This window comes from Eurosta solidaginis, chromosome 1 (assembly GCF_040869045.1).
Source record: "Eurosta solidaginis isolate ZX-2024a chromosome 1, ASM4086904v1, whole genome shotgun sequence".
Taxonomy (NCBI): Eukaryota; Metazoa; Arthropoda; class Insecta; order Diptera; family Tephritidae; genus Eurosta; species Eurosta solidaginis.
In genome coordinates, this window is record NC_090319.1 from 140,149,587 (window position 1) to 140,168,675 (window position 19,089).

A 19,089-nucleotide genomic window follows, 5' to 3' on the forward strand; every position below is an offset into this window, starting at 1 on the left:
TTCTATCTCGGGCGTTACAACGTACACAACGTATACAAAGTAGTTGTTTTCTCTCAGGCAGAACTCTAGTATATTGAGGAATTGGGTTTTAGTAATTTTAGTATGATTTTCTAGATTCGACCATTGTTTCATAATTGTGCTGATCTCTAGATGGATGGGGATATTCGTAAATAGTGATACGACGTCTAGGGATATAAGTATTTCATCCTCGTCAATGGTTACAGCTTTTATTTTTCTTTTAATTGAACTGAATTTTTAATATTGAATTTTTCGGAAATAATGTTTTTTAAAATTTTCCCACGAATTTGGATAGTTTCGAGCAGGGAACATTAATCGAGGATGAAATTGAGCGAAGTGGTGTGTTCTCCTTGTGCACTTTCGGTAAGCTATAAAGTTGTGGGGCTGTGGCAGCCGAGCATGTTAAGTACTGCTTCAGTTTTGCATCAATATTGTGGATCTTGTACATGTCATTGACAATTCTATTGGGATCATTTCTTACGGTTTTGTATGTGCCTTTTTCGTTCAGGGAGTTCATGGAGGAGAACAAGAAAACGATTCAGATCATACTTGAAAAAAATGGATACCCAAATAAAATAATACACGGTCTAATACTCACGGCGAGAAACAAAACTAAACAAAAAACGAGTAACAATACAACAACACCAAATGAAGAAAGCAATAGAAAAATATACACAGGCGTCACATACATACCAAAACTAACTGACAACAACACATTACATAAAATGATTAAAGCCAACAACATAAGCTATGCAAACAAACCAAATCACACAATCCAAAACATATACACCAAAAACAAAACCAAAATCAAAAAGGAGCAACTATACAACGTAATCTACGAAATAACATGTGGGGGAGAAAAGAGGGGGAATTTTGCGGGAAGGTATATATAGGACAAACAAAAATATCGGTCAACACGAGAATAAATGAACACAGGCTAGACGCAAAAAACAATAAAAACACCACAGCCTTAGCGCAGCACCTGACGGATTGCAAGCACACAGCTGATTTCGATAATGTAAAGATTTTGGCCGTGGATAACAGAATAAGAAGAAGGTTGACATTAGAAGGGCTGCGCATACAACAAAATATATCGAAAGTTGTAAATTATCGAGCAGATGTAGATAACATAAATTGCGCGTATGCAAGCGCCATCACATTAAATGTTTAGCTTTTGAGAGGGAATGATGTCACAGTGTTTTTATATAGTGTGGTTGTTATGTACTTATGTAATGATATTATATTTAAATTTAATACAAAATTTGTAGATGCGTTTTTAATATCAGGTGGTAAATTTCAATTCTTTCTATCTGACTTTTTTTATTTCAAAATAACTGTTAAAAATGTTTCTTGCATATTAAAATTGGTAAAATATTTTGCCAACTAGGAATGATTTCGCAAGTAGTTTCTTACTTGTTTTTAAAGAGTCGGCAAAACACGAAAGTGGCGAATTTAAGACGCGAAAGCTACATACTAGAGCGCTTGCAGAGGTGATTTTTCCCCTATTTTAGCCATTGTGTACCTTTAAATTAGTGCCTAGTGATTTGGTGATAATTCATCAGTTTTGATATCTTGATTTGGAATAACCACGTGAAAAAAGACTGGAAGACATTGTAACGAAGCTTTTTCGTGCCCCGTTGCTTCTTTGATATTTGCTGGGGTATACTCGCCGTGTCCAGGGTTCGTTTACAATAAATTTGTATTAAAGGGGCACCTTGCAAATCGATTTAATATAAACTTCACTCTCTTTATTGGTTATAAATTCTATCATATAAAATAAAACGTGTTTATATACTTCATTTTTAATTTCACTTGGATTATCTTGCGGTATCCTTGATTGCGGTGGCGGGCCTTAGCGGTCCGGCCGTATTCCGTTAGCTGGGTCCCGTTAGTGTGTGGCGTCGGTGCCTTGACGCGCCTTACGTCGGCGTTTACTTGTATTACTCTGCTGCGCCTTGCGTCGGCGTCTACTCGTATTTGCTGGGCGATACTCTGTCGCGCCCTACGTCGGCGTTTACTTGTATTGCTGAGGCGATGCTCTGTCGCCGTGTTCCGTTAGACGGATCCCGTTAGTGTGTGGCGTCGGTGCCTTGACGCGCCTTACGTCGGCGTTTACTTGTATTACTCTGCTGCGCCTTGCGTCGGCGTCTACTCGTATTTGCTGGGCGATACTCTGTCGCGCCCTACGTCGGCGTTTACTTGTATTGCTGAGGCGATGCTCTGTCGCCGTGTTCCGTTAGACGGATCCCGTTAGTGTGTGGCGTCGGTGCCTTGACGCGCCTTACGTCGGCGTTTACTTGTATTACTCTGCTGCGCCTTGCGTCGGCGTCTACTCGTATTTGCTGGGCGATACTCTGTCGCGCCCTACGTCGGCGTTTACTTGTATTGCTGAGGCGATGCTCTGTCGCCGTGTTCCGTTAGACGGATCCCGTTAGTGTGTGGCGTCGGTGCCTTGACGCGCCTTACGTCGGCGTTTACTTGTATTACTCTGCTGCGCCTTGCGTCGGCGTCTACTCGTATTTGCTGGGCGATACTCTGTCGCGCCCTACGTCGGCGTTTACTTGTATTGCTGAGGCGATGCTCTGTCGCCGTGTTCCGTTAGACGGATCCCGTTAGTATGTGGCGTCGGTGCCTTGACGCGCCTTACGTCGGCGTTTACTTGTATTACTCTGCTGCGCCTTGCGTCGGTGTCTATTTGTATTGCTGGTTGATTCTCTGCCACGCCTTGCGTCGGCGTCTACTCGTATTTGCTGGGCGATACTCTTTCGCGCCCTACGTCGGCGTTTACTTGTATTACTCTGCTGCGCCTTGCGTCGGCGTCTATTTGTATTGCTGAGGCGATGCTCTGTCGCCGTGTTCCGTTAGACGGATCCCGTTAGTATGTGGCGTCGGTGCCTTGACGCGCCTTATGATGGCGTCTCTCTCTGCTGCGGTGCTCTGTCGCGCCTTACGTCGGCGTCTACTTGTATTGCTGAGACGATGCTCTGTCGCCGTGTTCCGTTAGCCGGATCCCGTTAGTGTGTGGCGTCGGTGCCTTGACGCGCCTTACGTCGGCGTTTACATGTATTACTCTGCTGCGCCTTGCGTCGGCGTCTATTTGTATTACTCTGTCGGTGTACCTCTGCTGCGCTCTGCCGCCGCGCTTGGCGCTGGCTTAGCCTGGCTGCGCTATGCGTCGCCGCGTTGAAGTGGTCTCTGTCGGCGTACCCTGGTTACGTTGTGCGTCGGCGGACCTCTGCTGCGCTTTGCTGCCGCGCTCTGCGCTGGTTTACGTGCGTTGCCGCTCTGTTGCGGTCTCTGCCGGCGTACTTCCACTGACGGAGGTGAGCGGGTGTCACCTGTCGCGGTTGCGCTTTACTGTGGCGGGGCCCTTGGTCTTTGGGGGTGATGCGTATAGAAGATCAACCGCTCCTAGGAAGTGGATTCCTATTGCATAGAGAAGGTCAACTGCAATAGGGATATACTTCGCTAGTAGCTCTGGTCACGACCACAGCTCCGTGCTGACTGACTGCCGGTTTACGTGCGTTGCCGCTCTGTTGCGGCCTCTGCCGGCGTACTTCTACTGACGGAGGTGAGCGGGTGTCACCTGTCGCGGTTGCGCGTTACTATGGCGGGGCCTTTGGTCTTTGGGGGGTGATGCGTAGAGAAGGTCAACCGCAATCACCATCCCACGACTCGCTCCTATGAAGTCGATTCCTATTGCATAGAGAAGGTCAACTGCAATAGGGATATACTTCGCTAGTAGCTCTGGTCACGACCACAGCTCCGTGCTGACTGACTGCTGGTTTACGTGCGTTGCCGCTCTGTTGCGGCCTCTGCCGGCGTACTTCTACTGACGGAGGTGAGCGGATGTCACCTGTCGCGGTTGCGCATTACTGTGGCTGGGCCTTTGGTCTTTGGGGGTGATGCGTAGAGAAGGTCAACCGCAATCACCATTCCACGACTTGCTCCTATGAAGTGGATTCCTATTGCATAGAGAAGGTCAACTGCAATAGGGATATACTTCGCTATTAGCTCTGGTCACGACCACAGCTCCGTGCTGACTGACTGCTGTGCTGATGTGTCGCTCCTTTTATGGCTTTGTTTGGTATTGCTGGCTCAAATGGTTGTGTTGCCATGGTTGCCGTTCGATGTTGCGAACGTTCGTTGCGTTGCTGAGATTTGTTAGTTTGCTGTGTTGGCATTAAAGTGTTGTGCTTGCCCGTTGTGTTGCTGAGACTTGTTGGTTGGTCTGCTGCTATAGCCTTTTGTGACTGGCTGTTGTGTCAATGCTGTATTGAACTTGTTGGTTGGTCTGTTGCTATAGCCTTTTGTGACTGGCTGTTGTGTTAGTGTTGTATCGATTATGATGTATGCTGTATTGAACTTATTGGTTGGTCTGTTGCTATAGCCTTTTGTGACTGGCTGTTGTGTTAGTGCTGTATTGAATATGATGTGGGGTCGCTTTGTGTGGGCCAAATTAATGGTGTTATATTTGGTCCTTACACTCCCCCCCCCCCCTCCCCCACTACAGAAATCGGTGCCCAGTATTCGTATGCGGGCCCTGCCTTTTACCACCGTGACGGTGTATTCCCGTGTCCTTTGCCTTCGGCGATGCGTCGGAAAATGTCTCGCACGCTTTCTGCCATTTTCGGGAATTGGTTTAGCGTTGGTCCATCCCCGTCGTGGGCCTCGATTATCACCTCTTGGTGGCCTGTTGTTGTTTGTTGTGGCTCTGTTTCGGCGCCTGGTGCTACCGGTTCAGTGTTGTCTTCCGGTATTGGTTGTTTGATTGTGTAAGGATCGTATGTGGTGGTTATGGTTTGCGTAGTCTTCGTGGGCTCTCGGCCGTCCCGTAGAAATCGGTTCAACATTTCCGTGCGCTTCTGGCTCGCCATTTCCTCGGTGAACGGCTGTCTACACAGTCCGGGTACTCCTTCTCCGCTCCCTGCGTATCGCAATACCCTCTCCATGTTCTCGGCTACGTATACGCCACAGTCGTTGTTGTTGCATTGTTGAGGGACCTCGAGTACTAGCTCCTGGGCCTTAAACCCGTCATACCCGTACCGCTGTACATACTCCCACCGAAGAAAATCCACCCAAGCCTGTGTTGCGTGCGGAACTTTGGCCCTGTGCATCGAGTCCGCTATCCATACGTACCGCTCCTGCCAGCATTCCGTGTCAGTGATGTGGTGTGTGACTGCTGCGTTCGCCAGGCCGAGTAGGTACCAGTGTTTGGCTACGTTGTGGGGCGCAAGGATCACGCTCTTGCCAAACAGGTCGACGTTCCGGACCCAGCGGTGTATGCGTCGGTAATTTTCCTCCGTGTTCCTCTTCTGGGTCAGCTGCCAGATCACGAAAGGGCTGAGAGTCGTATTGTGTTGTCCGTGTTGCTCTTCCAGTCCCTTTGCCCAACCGTCAATGACGGTATCGGTTAGCCATCTAGATCCCTTGAGGGCGTTGAAGTCAGTCGCGTAGAGTGTTATGCCGCCTGGTCCTACCGGGAATATTGTTTTGGTCGTTTCCCTCTCTGGTGGGGCTGTGTCCTCATTCGAGGAGAGCTCAATGATCGCTTGCTGTTGTTGTTCCGGTGGGCCTGTGTCCTTGCCAGAGGAGAGCTCGATGGCTGCCGGCAACTGCCCTGCCTCCACGTCTATCCTACCCAGTGTGGTTGTTAGTGGTGATGTGCTGGTCTTGTTGTGGGCCTTGGCCGTGACTTCCTCCCATTTAGATATGCGCGTGGTGCGTGTCAAGAGTTCCGTTGCCCGTCTGGCTGCTTCCGCCGCGCGTCTGATGTTGGTGCTGGCATAAGCTGCGGCTGCGGCTGACTCGGTGTTCGTGGTGTTGGTGTAGGTGTCTGCAGTATTTGGTAATGTAATGGTGCGTGCGACGTCAGTGTACGTGTATGCGTGTGTAGTTGCACGCATGTTGTTGACGTCGCCGCCTGTGGTGTTCGGTGGTGTGATGATACGTGCGACGTCAGAGTACGTGTTTTCGCGCTTAGTTGCACGCGTGTGACTGACGTCGGCGCCAGTAGCGCTTGGTGGTGTAACGTTGCGTGCGACGTCAGCGTACGTGTTTGTGCGTGTGGTTCCACGCGTGTTGCTGACGTCGGCGCCGGTAGCTCCTTCCAGCAGTACTACCCTGGGGCGCTTTGCTTCCTCCTCCTCGTAATGCTGGCGCATACGCTTGACGCTGTTGTTTGGTTTGGCGTTATGGCTCTCCATCTTAGGTTGTTGGTTTTTTTTTTTTGTTTTTTTTTTTTGTTGTTTTGCATACTGCCGTCGTGCTTGAAGTTACTGTTGCTCGGTGCTGTTATACTCTGAATGGTTCCAGATGAGGCTCCAGGGGTGTCGTACCCGGCGTTATCCGTTCTTGATGATGTTGAATTTTGAATAGTCCCAGGGCTGTCGTACCTGGCGATATCCGTTCTTGATGATGTTGAATTTTGAATAGTCCCAGCGCTGTCGTACCTGCCGATATCCGTTCTGGCTGATGGTGTACTTTGAATATTCCCAGGGCTGTCGTACCTGGCGATATCCGTTCTGGCTGATGGTGTACTTTGAATAGTCCCAGGGCTATCGTACCTGGCGATATCCGTTCTTGATGATGTTGAATTTTGAATAGTCCCAGGGCTGTCGTACCTGGCGATATCCGTTCTGGCTGATGGGGTACTTTGAATAGTCCCAGGGCTGTCGTACCTGGCGATATCCGTTCTTGATGATGTTGAATTTTGAATAGTCCCAGGGCTGTCGTACCTGGCGATATCCGTTCTGGCTAATGGTGTGCTTTGAATAGTCCCAGGACTGTCGTACCTGGCGATACTCGTTCTTGTTGGTGTTGTTCTCTGAATAGTTTCTGGCGCGGCTCCCGGGTCCGGTGTGTGCCGGGCAAGGGGTCTGGTTAGCACGAGGTGGCCTTCTCCACATGATATGGTGGCTCCCATGCTTCCTAGCGTATCTAGGCCCAGTATGATGTCGTCGATCGCTCCGGGCATGACGTGTAAAACTGTGTGGAGTGACGCTTCTCCGAGGCGTACCTCAGTCCTTATGGCGTCGAAGATGGTAGTGCTAGTCCCGTCTGCCATCGTTATTTTGGTGGCCACTCTCACCATTTCTCCGCTTCCCGAGTTCACCACACGTTCTGCTAAGTTGCTCGAGACGAAACTTCTTGATGCCCCTGTGTCGATGACTGCCTCGGCTGATCCCGCGCCGAGCTTGGCTACGGCGTAGAGGCGACCATGCTCTTGGTACATTGTTACTGCCGTTTCGGCACTAGGTCCCTTGGGCTCACGGCGCCTTCTTCTTCGTGGAGCCCTCTGTCGTTTCCCTGACGTCGGCGGCAGCATTCGATGGTTCGTATGTCGTTGCGGCCACATTCCTAGCAAAAAATTTTCTGTGGGTTTCGGCACCTATTGGTGTCATGTCCTCGTTCGCCGCATCTCCTGCATACGCCGTTGGGGTCGTATCTCTCGATTGCTTGGAGGCGTGCGGTTCGTTAGGTTCGGTGGTGGTGGTGGTTGTGTTTCAGGTTTTGGTGGTGACACCCGGGTTGTGTCACTGGCGATGTATCGCGTAACTTCGCGGTGATGTCCGCCTGATGATCTTCGATAGTCCTCGCGTATGTTCTCGTATTCTTCGGCGAGTGTCAGGAGCTCTGCGAGATTAGTGAAGTCCCTCCGACGGATGTGAAGTTGGTAATCGGGGTGACTGTTACGGAAGATTCGTTCCAGCCGCTGTTCGCTGGTGTACCCTGCGTGTCTCATCAAGCTCTGGATTCCTAGTACCTAATCCTTGTACTTTTCCTGGTTATGCTGCCTTCGTTGGCGTATGTCGTCCTCGAGACGCTCGAAATACCTGACTGGCAGGAAGAAACGTAAAAAATCCTTTTTGAAGCTTGTCCACTCTCCCCAGTGCGCATTGTTATTGCGGTACCATTGTAGCGCGGCGCCCCCTAGTAGCTCGGGCATGGCTTTCGGCAGGAGGTCCACGTTTAGCGCGTATACTTCGGTTAACTCCTCTAACCGTTCGATGAACGCTAACGGGTCCCGTTCACCTTCATACTTTACGGACCACTTTCTTACCTGGTCGATGATGGGCGCGAACACCACGGTCGGTGCTTGAGTTACCTGGCATGTATAGTTCATGGCTGGTGCCGTCATTCCCGCTGGCAAGTACGGTTGCGTGGGTTGAGATGTGCCGGTTGATGATGCCGTAATTTCTGATGGTACGTGCTGTTGTGTGGGTACTGTACTCCTGGGAGGTGCCTGAGATGTACCGTTGGGTGGTACCGCTATTCCTGATGGTAAGTACTGTTGTGTGGGTACTGTACTCCTGGGAGGAAACGCGAATTGAGTTTGTTGTACTGTTGTAACGGCGACCTTCGGTGTGCCTCCTCCGTTCGACGGAGTCGGTGTCTTAACCTCATTTACGTCGCTCATGTGCGTAGTTTCCTTGTAGGTGGCTTGTAGGGATAAAAATTTTTCGTGGATTTCCGAGTCCGTATTTGCCTTTGAGGCCAGTGCTGCTATGCGCTTTCGGATTTCTCGGGTGGTACCTGTCTGCTCAATACCCAATTCCTGTGTGATGGATATCAGCTGCTCCTATGAAATTGTGTCTAACCACGTGGTATCGATCTGGTCGACCATTTTGTGGTTAGGTTTCTCGTCAGGAATGTTCCTTCTGACGTGGTAACGATTTGCAGGGTCCCTGCTCGGGCGCCAATTGTAACGAAGCTTTTTCGTGCCCCGTTGTTTCTTTGATATTTGCTGGGGTATACTCGCCGTGCCCAGGGTTCGCTTACAATAAATTTGTATTAAAGGGGCACCTTGCAAATCGATTTAATATAAACTTCACTCTCTTTATTGGTTCTATATTCTATCATATAAAATAAAACGTGTTTATATAATTCATTTTTAATTTCACTTGGATTATCTTGCGGTATCCTTGATTGCGGTGGCGGGCCTTAGCGGTCCGGCCGTATTCCGTTAGCTGGGTCCCGTTAGTGTGTGGCTTCGGTGCCTTGACGCGCCTTATGACGGCGTCTCTCTCCGCTGCGGTGCTCTGTCGCGCCTTACGTCGGCGTCTACTTGTATTGCTGAGGCGATGCTCTGTCGCCGTGTTCCGTTAGACGGATCCCGTTAGTGTGTGGCGTCGGTGCCTTGACGCGCCTTACGTCGGCGTTTACTTGTATTACTCTGCTGCGCCTTGCGTCGGCGTCTATTTGTATTGCTGGTTGCTGGGTGATTATCTGCCACACCTTGCGTCGGCGTCTACTCGTATTTGCTGGGCGATACTCTGTCGCGCACTACGTCGGCGTTTACTTGTATTGCTGAGGCGATGCTCTTTCGCCGTGTTCCGTTAGACGGATCCCGTTAGTATGTGGCGTCAGTGCCTTGACGCGCCTTACGTCGGCGTTTACTTGTATTACTCTGCTGCGCCTTGCGTCGGCGTCTATTTGTATTGCTGAGGCGATGCTCTGTCGCCGTGTTCCGTTAGACGGATCCCGTTAGTATGTGGAGTCGGTGCCTTGACGCGCCTTATAACGGCGTCTCTCTCTGCTGCGGTGCTCTGTCGCGCCTTACGTCGGCGTCTACTTGTATTGCTGAGGCGATGCTCTGTCGCCGTGTTCCGTTAGACGGATCCCGTTAGTGTGTGGCGTCGGTGCCTTGAAGCGCCTTACGTCGGCGTTTACTTGTATTACTCTGCTGCGCCTTGCGTCGGCGTCTATTTGTATTACTCTGTCGGTGTACCTCTGCTGCGCTCTGCCGCCGCGCTTGGCGCTGGCTTAGCCTGGCTGCGCTATGCGTCGCCGCGTTGACGTGGTCTCTGTCGGCGTACCTCTGCTGCCGCGGTTCGCGCTGGCTTACCCTGGTTACGTTGTGCGTCGGCGGACCTCTGCTGCGCTTTGCTGCTGCGCTCTGCGCTGGTTTACGTGCGTTGCCGCTCTGTTGCGGCCTCTGCCGGCGTACTTCCACTGACGGAGGTGAGCGGGTGTCACCTGTCGCGGTTGCGCGTTACTGTGGCGGGGCCCTTGGTCTTTGGGGGTGATGCGTAGAGAAGATCAACCGCAATCACCGCTCCACGACTCGCTCCTAGGAAGAGGATTCCTATTGCATAGAGAAGGTCAACTGCAATAGGGATATACTTCGCTAGTAGCTCTGGTCACGACCACAGCTCCGTGCTGACTGACTGCCGGTTTACGTGCGTTGCCGCTCTGTTGCGGCCTCTGCCGGCGTACTTCTACTGACGGAGGTGAGCGGGTGTCACCTGTCGCGGTTGCGCGTTACTGTGGCGGGGCCTTTGGTCTTTGGGGGGTGATGCGTAGAGAAGGTCAACCGCAATCACCATCCCACGACTCACTCCTATGAAGTCGATTCCTATTGCATAGAGAAGGTCAACTGCAATAGGGATATACTTCGCTAGTAGCTCTGGTCACGACCACAGCTCCGTGCTGACTGACTGCTGGTTTACGTGCGTTGCCGCTCTGTTGCGGCCTCTGCCGGCGTACTTCTACTGACGGAGGTGAGCGGGTGTCACCTGTCGCGGTTGCGCATTACTGTGGCGGGGCCTTTGGTCTTTGGGGGTGATGCGTAGAGAAGGTCAACCGCAATCACCATTCCACGACTCGCTCCTATGAAGTGGATTCCTATTGCATAGAGAAGGTCAACTGCAATAGGGATATACTTCGCTAGTAGCTCTGGTCACGACCACAGCTCCGTGCTGACGGACTGCTGTGCTGATGTGTCGCTCCTTTTATGGCTTTGTTTGGTATTGCTGACTCAAATGGTTGCGTTGCCATGGTTGCCGTTCGATGTTGCGAACGCTCGTTGCGTTGCTGAGATTTGTTAGTTTGCTGTGTTGGCATTAAAGTGTTGTGCTTGCCCGTTGTGTTGCTGAGACTTGTTGGTTGGTCTGCTGCTATAGCCTTTTGTGACTGGCTGTTGTGTCAATGCTGTATTGAACTTGTTGGTTGGTCTGTTGCTACAGCCTTTTGTGACTGCCTGTTGTGTTAGTGTTGTATCGATTATGATGTATGCTGTATTGAACGTGTTGGTTGGTCTGTTGCTATAGCCTTTTGTGACTGGCTGTTGTGTTAGTGCTGTATCGAATATGATGTGGGGTCGCTTTGTGTGGGCCAAATTAATGGTGTTATATTTGGTCCTTACACCAGAGTCCCCCCCCCCCCCCCCCCACCTCAGAATTTAGCTGTGTCGCTCCTTTTATGGCTTTGTTTGGTATTGCTGACTCAAATGGTTGCGTTGCCATGGTTGCCGTTCGATGTTGCGAACGCTCGTTGCGTTGCTGAGATTTGTTAGTTTGCTGTGTTGGCATTAAAGTGTTGTGCTTGCCCGTTGTGTTGCTGAGACTTGTTGGTTGGTCTGCTGCTATAGCCTTTGTGACTGGCTGTTGTGTCAATGCTGTATTGAACTTGTTGGTTGGTCTGTTGCTATAGCTTTTTGTGACTGCCTGTTGTGTTAGTGTTGTATCGATTATGATGTATGCTGTATTGAACGTGTTGGTTGGTCTGTTGCTATAGCCTTTTGTGACTGGCTGTTGTTAGTGCTGTATCGAATATGATGTGGGGTCGCTTTGTGTGGGCCAAATTAATGGTGTTATATTTGGTCCTTACACTCCCCCCCCCCCCCCCCCCACTTCAGAAATTTAGCCCTCGGTGCCCAGTATTCGTATGCGGGCCCTGCCTTTTACCACCGTGACGGTGTATTCCCGTGTGCGAAAACTTACGCGGGAGCGTCCTTTGCCTTCGGCGATGCGTCGGAAAATGTCTCGCACGCTTTCTGCCATTTTCGGGAATTGGTTTAGCGTTGGTCCATCCGCGTCGTGGGCCTCGATTATCACCTCTTGGTGGCCTGCTGTTGTTTGTTGTGGCTCTGTTTCGGCGTCTGGTGCTACCGGTTCAGTGTTGTCTTCCGGGATTGGTTGTTTGATTGTGTAAGGATCGTATGTGGTGGTTATGGTTTGCGTAGGTTTCGTGGGCTCTCGGCCGTCCCGTAGAAATCGGTTCAACATTTCCGTGCGCTTCTGGCTCGCCATTTCCTCGGTGAACGGCTGTCTGCACAGTCCGGGTACTCCTTCTCCGCTCCCTGTGTATCGCAATACCCTCTCCATGTTCTCGGCTACGTATACTCCAAAGTCGTTGTTGTTGAATTGTTGAGGGACCTCGAGTACTAGCTCCTGGGCCTTAAACCCATCATACCCGTACCGCTGTACATACTCCCACCGAAGGAAATCCACCCAAGCCTGTGTTGCGTGCGGAACTTTGGCCCTGTGCATCGAGTCCGCTATCCATACGTACCGCTCCTGCCAGCATTCCGTGTCAGTGATGTGGTGTGTGACTGCTGCGTTCGCCAGGCCGAGTAGGTACCACTGTTTGGCTACGCTGTGGGGCGCAAGAATCACGCTCTTGCCAAACAGGTCGACGTTCCGGACCCAGCGGTGTATGCGTCGGTAATTTTCCTCCGTGTTCCTCTTCTGGGTCAGCTGCCAGATCACGAAAGGGCTGAGAGTCGTATTGTGTTGTCCGTGTTGCTCTTCCAGTCCCTTTGCCCAAGCGTCAATGACGGTATCGGTTAGCCATCTAGATCCCTTGAGGGCGTTGAGGTCAGTCGCGTAGAGTGTTATGCCGCCTGGTCCTGCCGGGAATATTGTTTTGGTCGTTTTCCTCTCTGGTGGGGCTGTGTCCTCATTCGAGGAGAGCTCAATGATCGCTTGCTGTTGTTGTTCCGGTGGGCCTGTATCCTTGCCAGAGGAGAGCTCGATGGCTGCCGGCAACTGCCCTGCCTCCACGTCTATCCTACCCAGTGTGGTTGTTAGTGGTGATGTGCTGGTCTTGTTGTGGGCCTTGGCCGCGACTTCCTCCCATTTAGATATGCGCGTGGTGCGTGTCACGAGTTCCGTTGCCCGTCTGGCTGCTTCCGCCGCGCGTCTGATGTTGGTGCTGGCATAAGCTGCGGCTGCGGCTGACACGGTGTTCGTGGTGTTGGTGTAGGTGTCTGCAGTGTTTGGTGATGTAATGGTGCGTGCGACGTCAGTGTACGTGTATGCGTGTGTAGTTGCACGCATGTTGTTGACGTCGCCGCCTGTGGTGTTCGGTGGTGTGATGATACGTGCGACGTCAGCGTACGTGTTTTCGCGCTTAGTTGCACGCGTGTGACTGACGTGGGCGCCAGTAGCGCTTGGTGGTGTAACGTTGCGTGCGACGTCAGCGTACGTGTGGTTCCACGCGTGTTGCTGACGTCGGCGCCGGTAGCTCCTTCCAGCAGTACTACCCTGGGGCGCTTTGCTTCCTCCTCCTCGTAATGCTGGCCTTGACGCTGTTGTTTGGTTTGGCGTTATGGCTCTCCATCTTAGGTTGTTGGTTTTTTTTTTTTTTTTTTTTTTTTTGTTGTTTTGCATACTGCCGTCGTGCTTGAAGTTACTGCTGCTCGGTGCTGTTATACTCTGAATGGTTCCAGATGAGGCTCCAGGGGTGTCGTACCCGGCGTTACCCGTTCTTGATGATGTTGAATTTTGAATAGTCCCAGGGCTGTCGTACCTGGCGATATCCGTTCTTGATGATGTTGAATTTTGAATAGTCCCAGGGCTGTCGTACCTGGCGATATCCGTTCTGGCTGATGGTGTACTTTGAATAGTCCCAGGGCTGTCGTACCTGGCGATATCCGTTCTTGATGATGTTGAATTTTGAATAGTCCCAGGGCTGTCGTACCTGGCGATATCCGTTCTGGCTGATGGTGTACTTTGAATAGTCCCAGGGCTATCGTACCTGGCGATATCCGTTCTTGATGATGTTGAATTTTGAATAGTCCCAGGGCTGTCGTACCTGGCGATATCCGTTCTGGCTGATGGTGTACTTTGAATAGTCCCAGGGCTGTCGTACCTGGCGATATCCGTTCTTGATGATGTTGAATTTTGAATAGTCCCAGGGCTGTCGTACCTGGCGATACTCGTTCTTACTGGTGTTGTTCTTTGAATAGTTTCTGGCGCGGCTCCCGGATTCGGTGTGTGCCGGGCAAGGGGTCTGGTTACCACGAGGTGGCCTTCTCCACATGATGTGGTGGCTCCCATGCTTCCTAGCGTATCTAGGCCCAGTATGATGTCGTCGGTCGCTCCGGGCATGACGTGTAAAACTGTGTGGAGTGACGCTTCTCCGAGGCGTACCTCAGTCCTTATGGCGTCGAAGATGGTAGTGCTAGTCCCGTCTGCCATCGTTATTTTGGTGGCCACTCTCACCATTTCTCCGCTTCCCGAGTTCACCACACGTTCTGCTAAGCTGCTCGAGACGAAACTTCTTGATGCCCCTGTGTCGATGACTGCCTCGGCTGATCCCGCGCCGAGCTTGGCTACGGCGTAGAGGCGACCATGCTCTTGGTACATTGTTACTGCCGTTTCGGCGCTAGGTCCCTTGGGCTCACGGCGCCTTCTTCTTCGTGGAGCCCTCTGTCGTTTCCCTGACGTCGGCGGCAGCATTCGATGATTCGTATGTCGTTGCGGCCACATTCCCAGCAAAAAAGTTTCTGTGGGTTTCGGCACCTATTGGTGTCATGTCCTCGTTCGCCGCATCTCCTGCATACGCCGTTGGGGTCGTATCTCTGATTGCTTGGAGGCGTGCTGTTCGTTAGGTTCGCTGGTGGTGGTGGTTGTGTTTCAGGTTTTGATGGTGACACCCGGGTTGTGTCACTGGCGATGTATCGCGTAACTTCGCGGTGATGTCCGCCTGATGATCTTCGATAGTCCTCGCGTATGTTCTCGTATTCTTCGGCGAGTGTCAGGAGCTCTGCGAGATTAGTGAAGTCCCTCCGACGGATGTGAAGTTGGTAATCGGGGTGGCTGTTACGGAAGATTCGTTCCAGCCGCTATTCGCTGGTGTACCCTGCGTGTCTCATCAAGCTCTGGATTCCTAGTACATAATCCTTGTACTTTTCCTGGTTATGCTGCCTTCGTTGGCGTATGTCGTCCTCGAGACGCTCGAAATACCTGACTGGCAGGAAGAAACGTAAAAAATCCTTTTTGAAGCTTGTCCACTCTCCCCAGTGCGCATTGTTATTGCGGTACCATTGTAGCGCGGCGCCCCCTAGCTCGGGCATGGCTTTCGGCAGGAGGTCCACGTTTAGCGCGTATACTTCGGTTAACTCCTCTAACCGTTCGATGAACGCTAACGGGTCCCGTTCACCTTCATACTTTACGGACCACTTTCTTACCTGGTCGATGATGGGCGCGAACACCACGGTCGGTGCTTGAGTTACCTGGCATGTATAGTTCATGGCTGGTGCCGTCATTCCCGCTGGTAAGCACGGTTGCGTGGGTTGAGATGTGCCCGTTGATGATGCCGTAATTTCTGATGGTACGTGCTGTTGTGTGGGTACTGTACTCCTGGGAGGTGCCTGAGATGTACCGTTGGGTGGTACCGCTATTCCTGATGGTAAGTACTGTTGTGTGGGTACTGTACTCCTGGGAGGAAACGCGAATTGAGTTTGTTCTACTGTTGTAACGGCGACCTTCGGTGTGCCTCCTCCGTTCGACGGAGTCGGTGTCTTAACCTCATTTACGTCGCTCATGTGCGTAGTTTCCTTGTAGGTGGCTTGTAGGGATAAACATTTTTCGTGGATTTCCGAGTCCGTATTTGCCTTTGAGGCCAGTGCTGCTATGCGCTTTCGGATTTCTCGGGTGGTACCTGTCTGCTCAATACCCAATTCCTGTGTGATGGATATCAGCTGCTCCTTTGAAATTGTGTCTAACCACGTGGTATCGATCTGGTCGACCATTTTGTGGTTAGGTTTCTCGTCAGGAATGTTCCTTCTGACGTGGTAACGATTTGCTGGGTCCCTGCTCGGGCGCCAATTGTAACGAAGCTTTTTCGGGCCCCGTTGCTTCTTTGATATTTTCTGGGGTATACTCGCCGTGCCCAGGGTTCGTTTACAATAAATTTGTATTAAAGGGGCACCTTGCAAATCGATTTAATATAAACTTCACTCTATTGGTTCTAAATTCTATCATATAAAATAAAACGTGTTTATATACTTCATTTTTAATTTCACTTGGATTATCTTGCGGTATCCTTGATTGCGGTGGCGGGCCTTAGCGGTCCGGCCGTATTCCGTTAGCTGGGTCCCGTTAGTGTGTGGCTTCGGTGCCTTGACGCGCCTTATGACGGCGTCTCTCTCCGCTGCGGTGCTCTGTCGCGCCTTACGTCGGCGTCTACTTGTATTGCTGAGGCGATGCTCTGTCGCCGTGTTCCGTTAGACGGATCCCGTTAGTGTGTGGCGTCGGTGCCTTGACGCGCCTTACGTCGGCGTTTACTTGTATTACTCTGCTGCGCCTTGCGTCGGCGTCTATTTGTATTGCTGGTTGCTGGGTGATTCTCTGCCACACCTTGCGTCGGCGTCTACTCGTATTTGCTGGGCGATACTCTGTCGCGCACCAAGTCGGCGTTTACTTGTATTGCTGAGGCGATGCTCTGTCGCCGTGTTCCGTTAGACGGATCCCGTTAGTATGTGGCGTCGGTGCCTTGACGCGCCTTACGTCGGCGTTTACTTGTATTACTCAGCTGCGCCTTGCGTCGGCGTCTATTTGTATTGCTGGTTGCTGGGTGATTCTCTGCCACGCCTTGCGTCGGCGTCTACTCGTATTTGCTGGGCGATACTCTGTCGCGCCCTACGTCGGTGTTTACTTGTATTACTCTGCTGCGCCTTGCGTCGGCGTCTATTTGTATTGCTGAGGCGATGCTCTGTCGCCGTGTTCCGTTAGACGGATCCCGTTAGTATGTGGCGTCGGTGCCTTGACGCGCCTTATGACGGCGTCTCTCTCTGCTGCGGTGCTCTGTCGCGCCTTACGTCGGCGTCTACTTGTATTGCTGAGGCGATGCTCTGTCGCCGTGTTCCGTTAGACGGATCCCGTTAGTGTGTGGCGTCGGTGCCTTGACGCGCCTTACGTCGGCGTTTACTTGTATTACTCTGCTGCGCCTTGCGTCGGCGTCTATTTGTATTAATCTGTCGGTGTACCTCTGCTGCGCTCTGCCGCCGCGCTTGGCGCTGGCTTAGCCTGGCTACGCTATGCGTCGCCGCGTTGACGTGGTCTCTGTCGGCGTACCTCTGCTGCCGCGGTTCGCGCTGGCTTACCCTGGTTACGTTGTGCGTCGGCGGACCTCTGCTGCGCTTTGCTGCCGCGCTCTGCGCTGGTTTACGTGCGTTGCCGCTCTGTTGCGGCCTCTGCCGGCGTACTTCCACTGACGGAGGTGAGCGGGTGTCACCTGTCGCGGTTACGCGTTACTGTGGCGGGGCCTTTGGTCTTTGGGGGGTGATGCGTAGAGAAGGTCAACCGCAATCACCATCCCACGACTCGCTCCTATGAAGTCGATTCCTATTGCATAGAGAAGGTCAACTGCAATAGGGATATACTTCGCTAGTAGCTCTGGTCACGACCACAGCTCCGTGCTGACTGACTGCTGGTTTACGTGCGTTGCCGCTCTGTTGCGGCCTCTGCCGGCGTACTTCTACTGACGGAGGTGAGCGGGTGTCACCTGTCGCGGTTGCGCGTTACTGTGGCGGGGCCTTTGGTCTTTGGGGGTGATGCGTAGAGAAGGTCAACCGCAATCACCATTCCACGACTCACTCCTATGAAGTGGATTCCTATTGCATAGAGAAGGTCAACTGCAATAGGGATATACTTCGCTAGTAGCTCTGGTCACGACCACAGCTCCGTGCTGACTGAGTGCTGTGCTGCTGTGTCGCTCCTTTTATGGCTTTGTTTGGTATTGCTGGCTCAAATGGTTGCGTTGCCATGGTTGCCGTTCGATGTTGCGAACGCTCGTTGCGTTGCTGAGATTTGTTGATTTGCTGTGTTGGCATTAAAGTGTTGTGCTTGCCCGTTGTGTTGCTGAGACTTGTTGGTTGGTCTGCTGCTATAGCCTTTTGTGACTGGCTGTTGTGTCAATGCTGTATTGAATATGATGTGGGGTCGCTTTGTGTGGGCCAAATTAATGGTGTTATATTTGGTCCTCACAACATCAAAACATAAAGTTCCCCCCGTGGCCACGGGCGCTAATGGCTTGCCTGCGGAGCTATTCAAATACGGTGGCGAGGAGCTGATAAGGCGCATGCATCAGCTTCTTTGCAAAATATAGTCGGATGAGTGCACCCGACGATTGGAATGTAAGTGTCCAGTCCACAAAGAAGCGGTTCCTGCAAACAGCAAACTATCGCGGAATCAGCCTTCTTAATATCGCATTTAAGGTGCGCCTTCCGACGCGGTAAACCTATCGTCGATCAGATTTTCACAATGCGCCAATCCTGAAAAAAAATGTGTTGACACACATCACATCTTCGTCTATTTTAAAACCGCCTTCGATAGCACGAAAAGGAGCTGCCTATATGCTCCTATGTCTGAATGTGGTTTCCCCGCAAAACTTATACGGTTGCGCAAAATGACGTTGAGCAACACCATCAGCTCAGTCAGAGTTGGGAAGCACTTCTCCGAGCCGTTCGAAACTAAGCGAATTTTCAAACAGGGAGACCCCCTATTGTGCGATTTCTTTAATTTGATGCGGGAGAAAGTTATACTAGAATTACCTCAACCTTAATTAAAGAGTATTCTCAAATGATTATTTACGATTTTTTTCGAACTTGACAAAAAAAAATCAGATTTTTTTGGAAGCCACATCGACTTGATCAGTGGCAGCGTCTAGCGATTTCTTTTGATAGCCTGTTAATTCAACCGAAAAAGTCATAGCTTTATAGCCGCTCGATCCACCGTGCCAATTGTCCTTCTGGATTACGGAACTGCAGAAACCATTTCAACGCTGCGTGATCTGTCCTGACGCGGAATATCTGGCCGTAGAGGTATTTGTGAAAATTTTTAATGCACTCTACCAATTATGTATATTGGACCAAGTTTTATAATTGTATAATAGTACTTTTTTGAGCTTTCTGGCCGGCTTTCCTTTAAAATAAAACAAATGTTTACTTCAAATAAAATAATACACGGTCTAATACTCACGGCGAGAAACAAAACTAAACAAAAAACGAGTAACAATACAACAACACCAAATGAAGAAACTAACTGACAACAACACATTACA

At 51.2% G+C, this 19,089-nt stretch overlaps 3 protein-coding genes across 9 annotated transcripts in view; all 3 read right to left on the minus strand.

Annotated features, from left to right (window-relative positions):
* Positions 1-19,089, minus strand: part of mtd (mustard) — a 2,476,738-nt gene that overhangs the window by 960,846 nt on the left and 1,496,803 nt on the right. The window lies entirely within an intron of this gene.
* LOC137236848 (uncharacterized) lies at positions 4,551-11,157 on the minus strand. Its single transcript, XM_067759883.1, has 2 exons — positions 9,256-11,157; positions 4,551-9,202 (listed from the first exon to the last, which is right to left on the minus strand). Exon 2 carries the CDS (start codon positions 6,222-6,224, stop codon positions 4,569-4,571), a length of 1,656 nt encoding a protein of 551 aa, XP_067615984.1. The 5' UTR covers positions 6,225-9,202; positions 9,256-11,157; the 3' UTR covers positions 4,551-4,568.
* On the minus strand, positions 13,844-16,910 carry LOC137236849 (uncharacterized). Its single transcript, XM_067759884.1, has 2 exons — positions 16,386-16,910; positions 13,844-16,332 (listed from the first exon to the last, which is right to left on the minus strand). The coding sequence occupies exon 2, from the start codon at positions 15,776-15,778 to the stop codon at positions 14,870-14,872; it is 909 nt and encodes a 302-aa protein (XP_067615985.1). The 5' UTR covers positions 15,779-16,332; positions 16,386-16,910; the 3' UTR covers positions 13,844-14,869.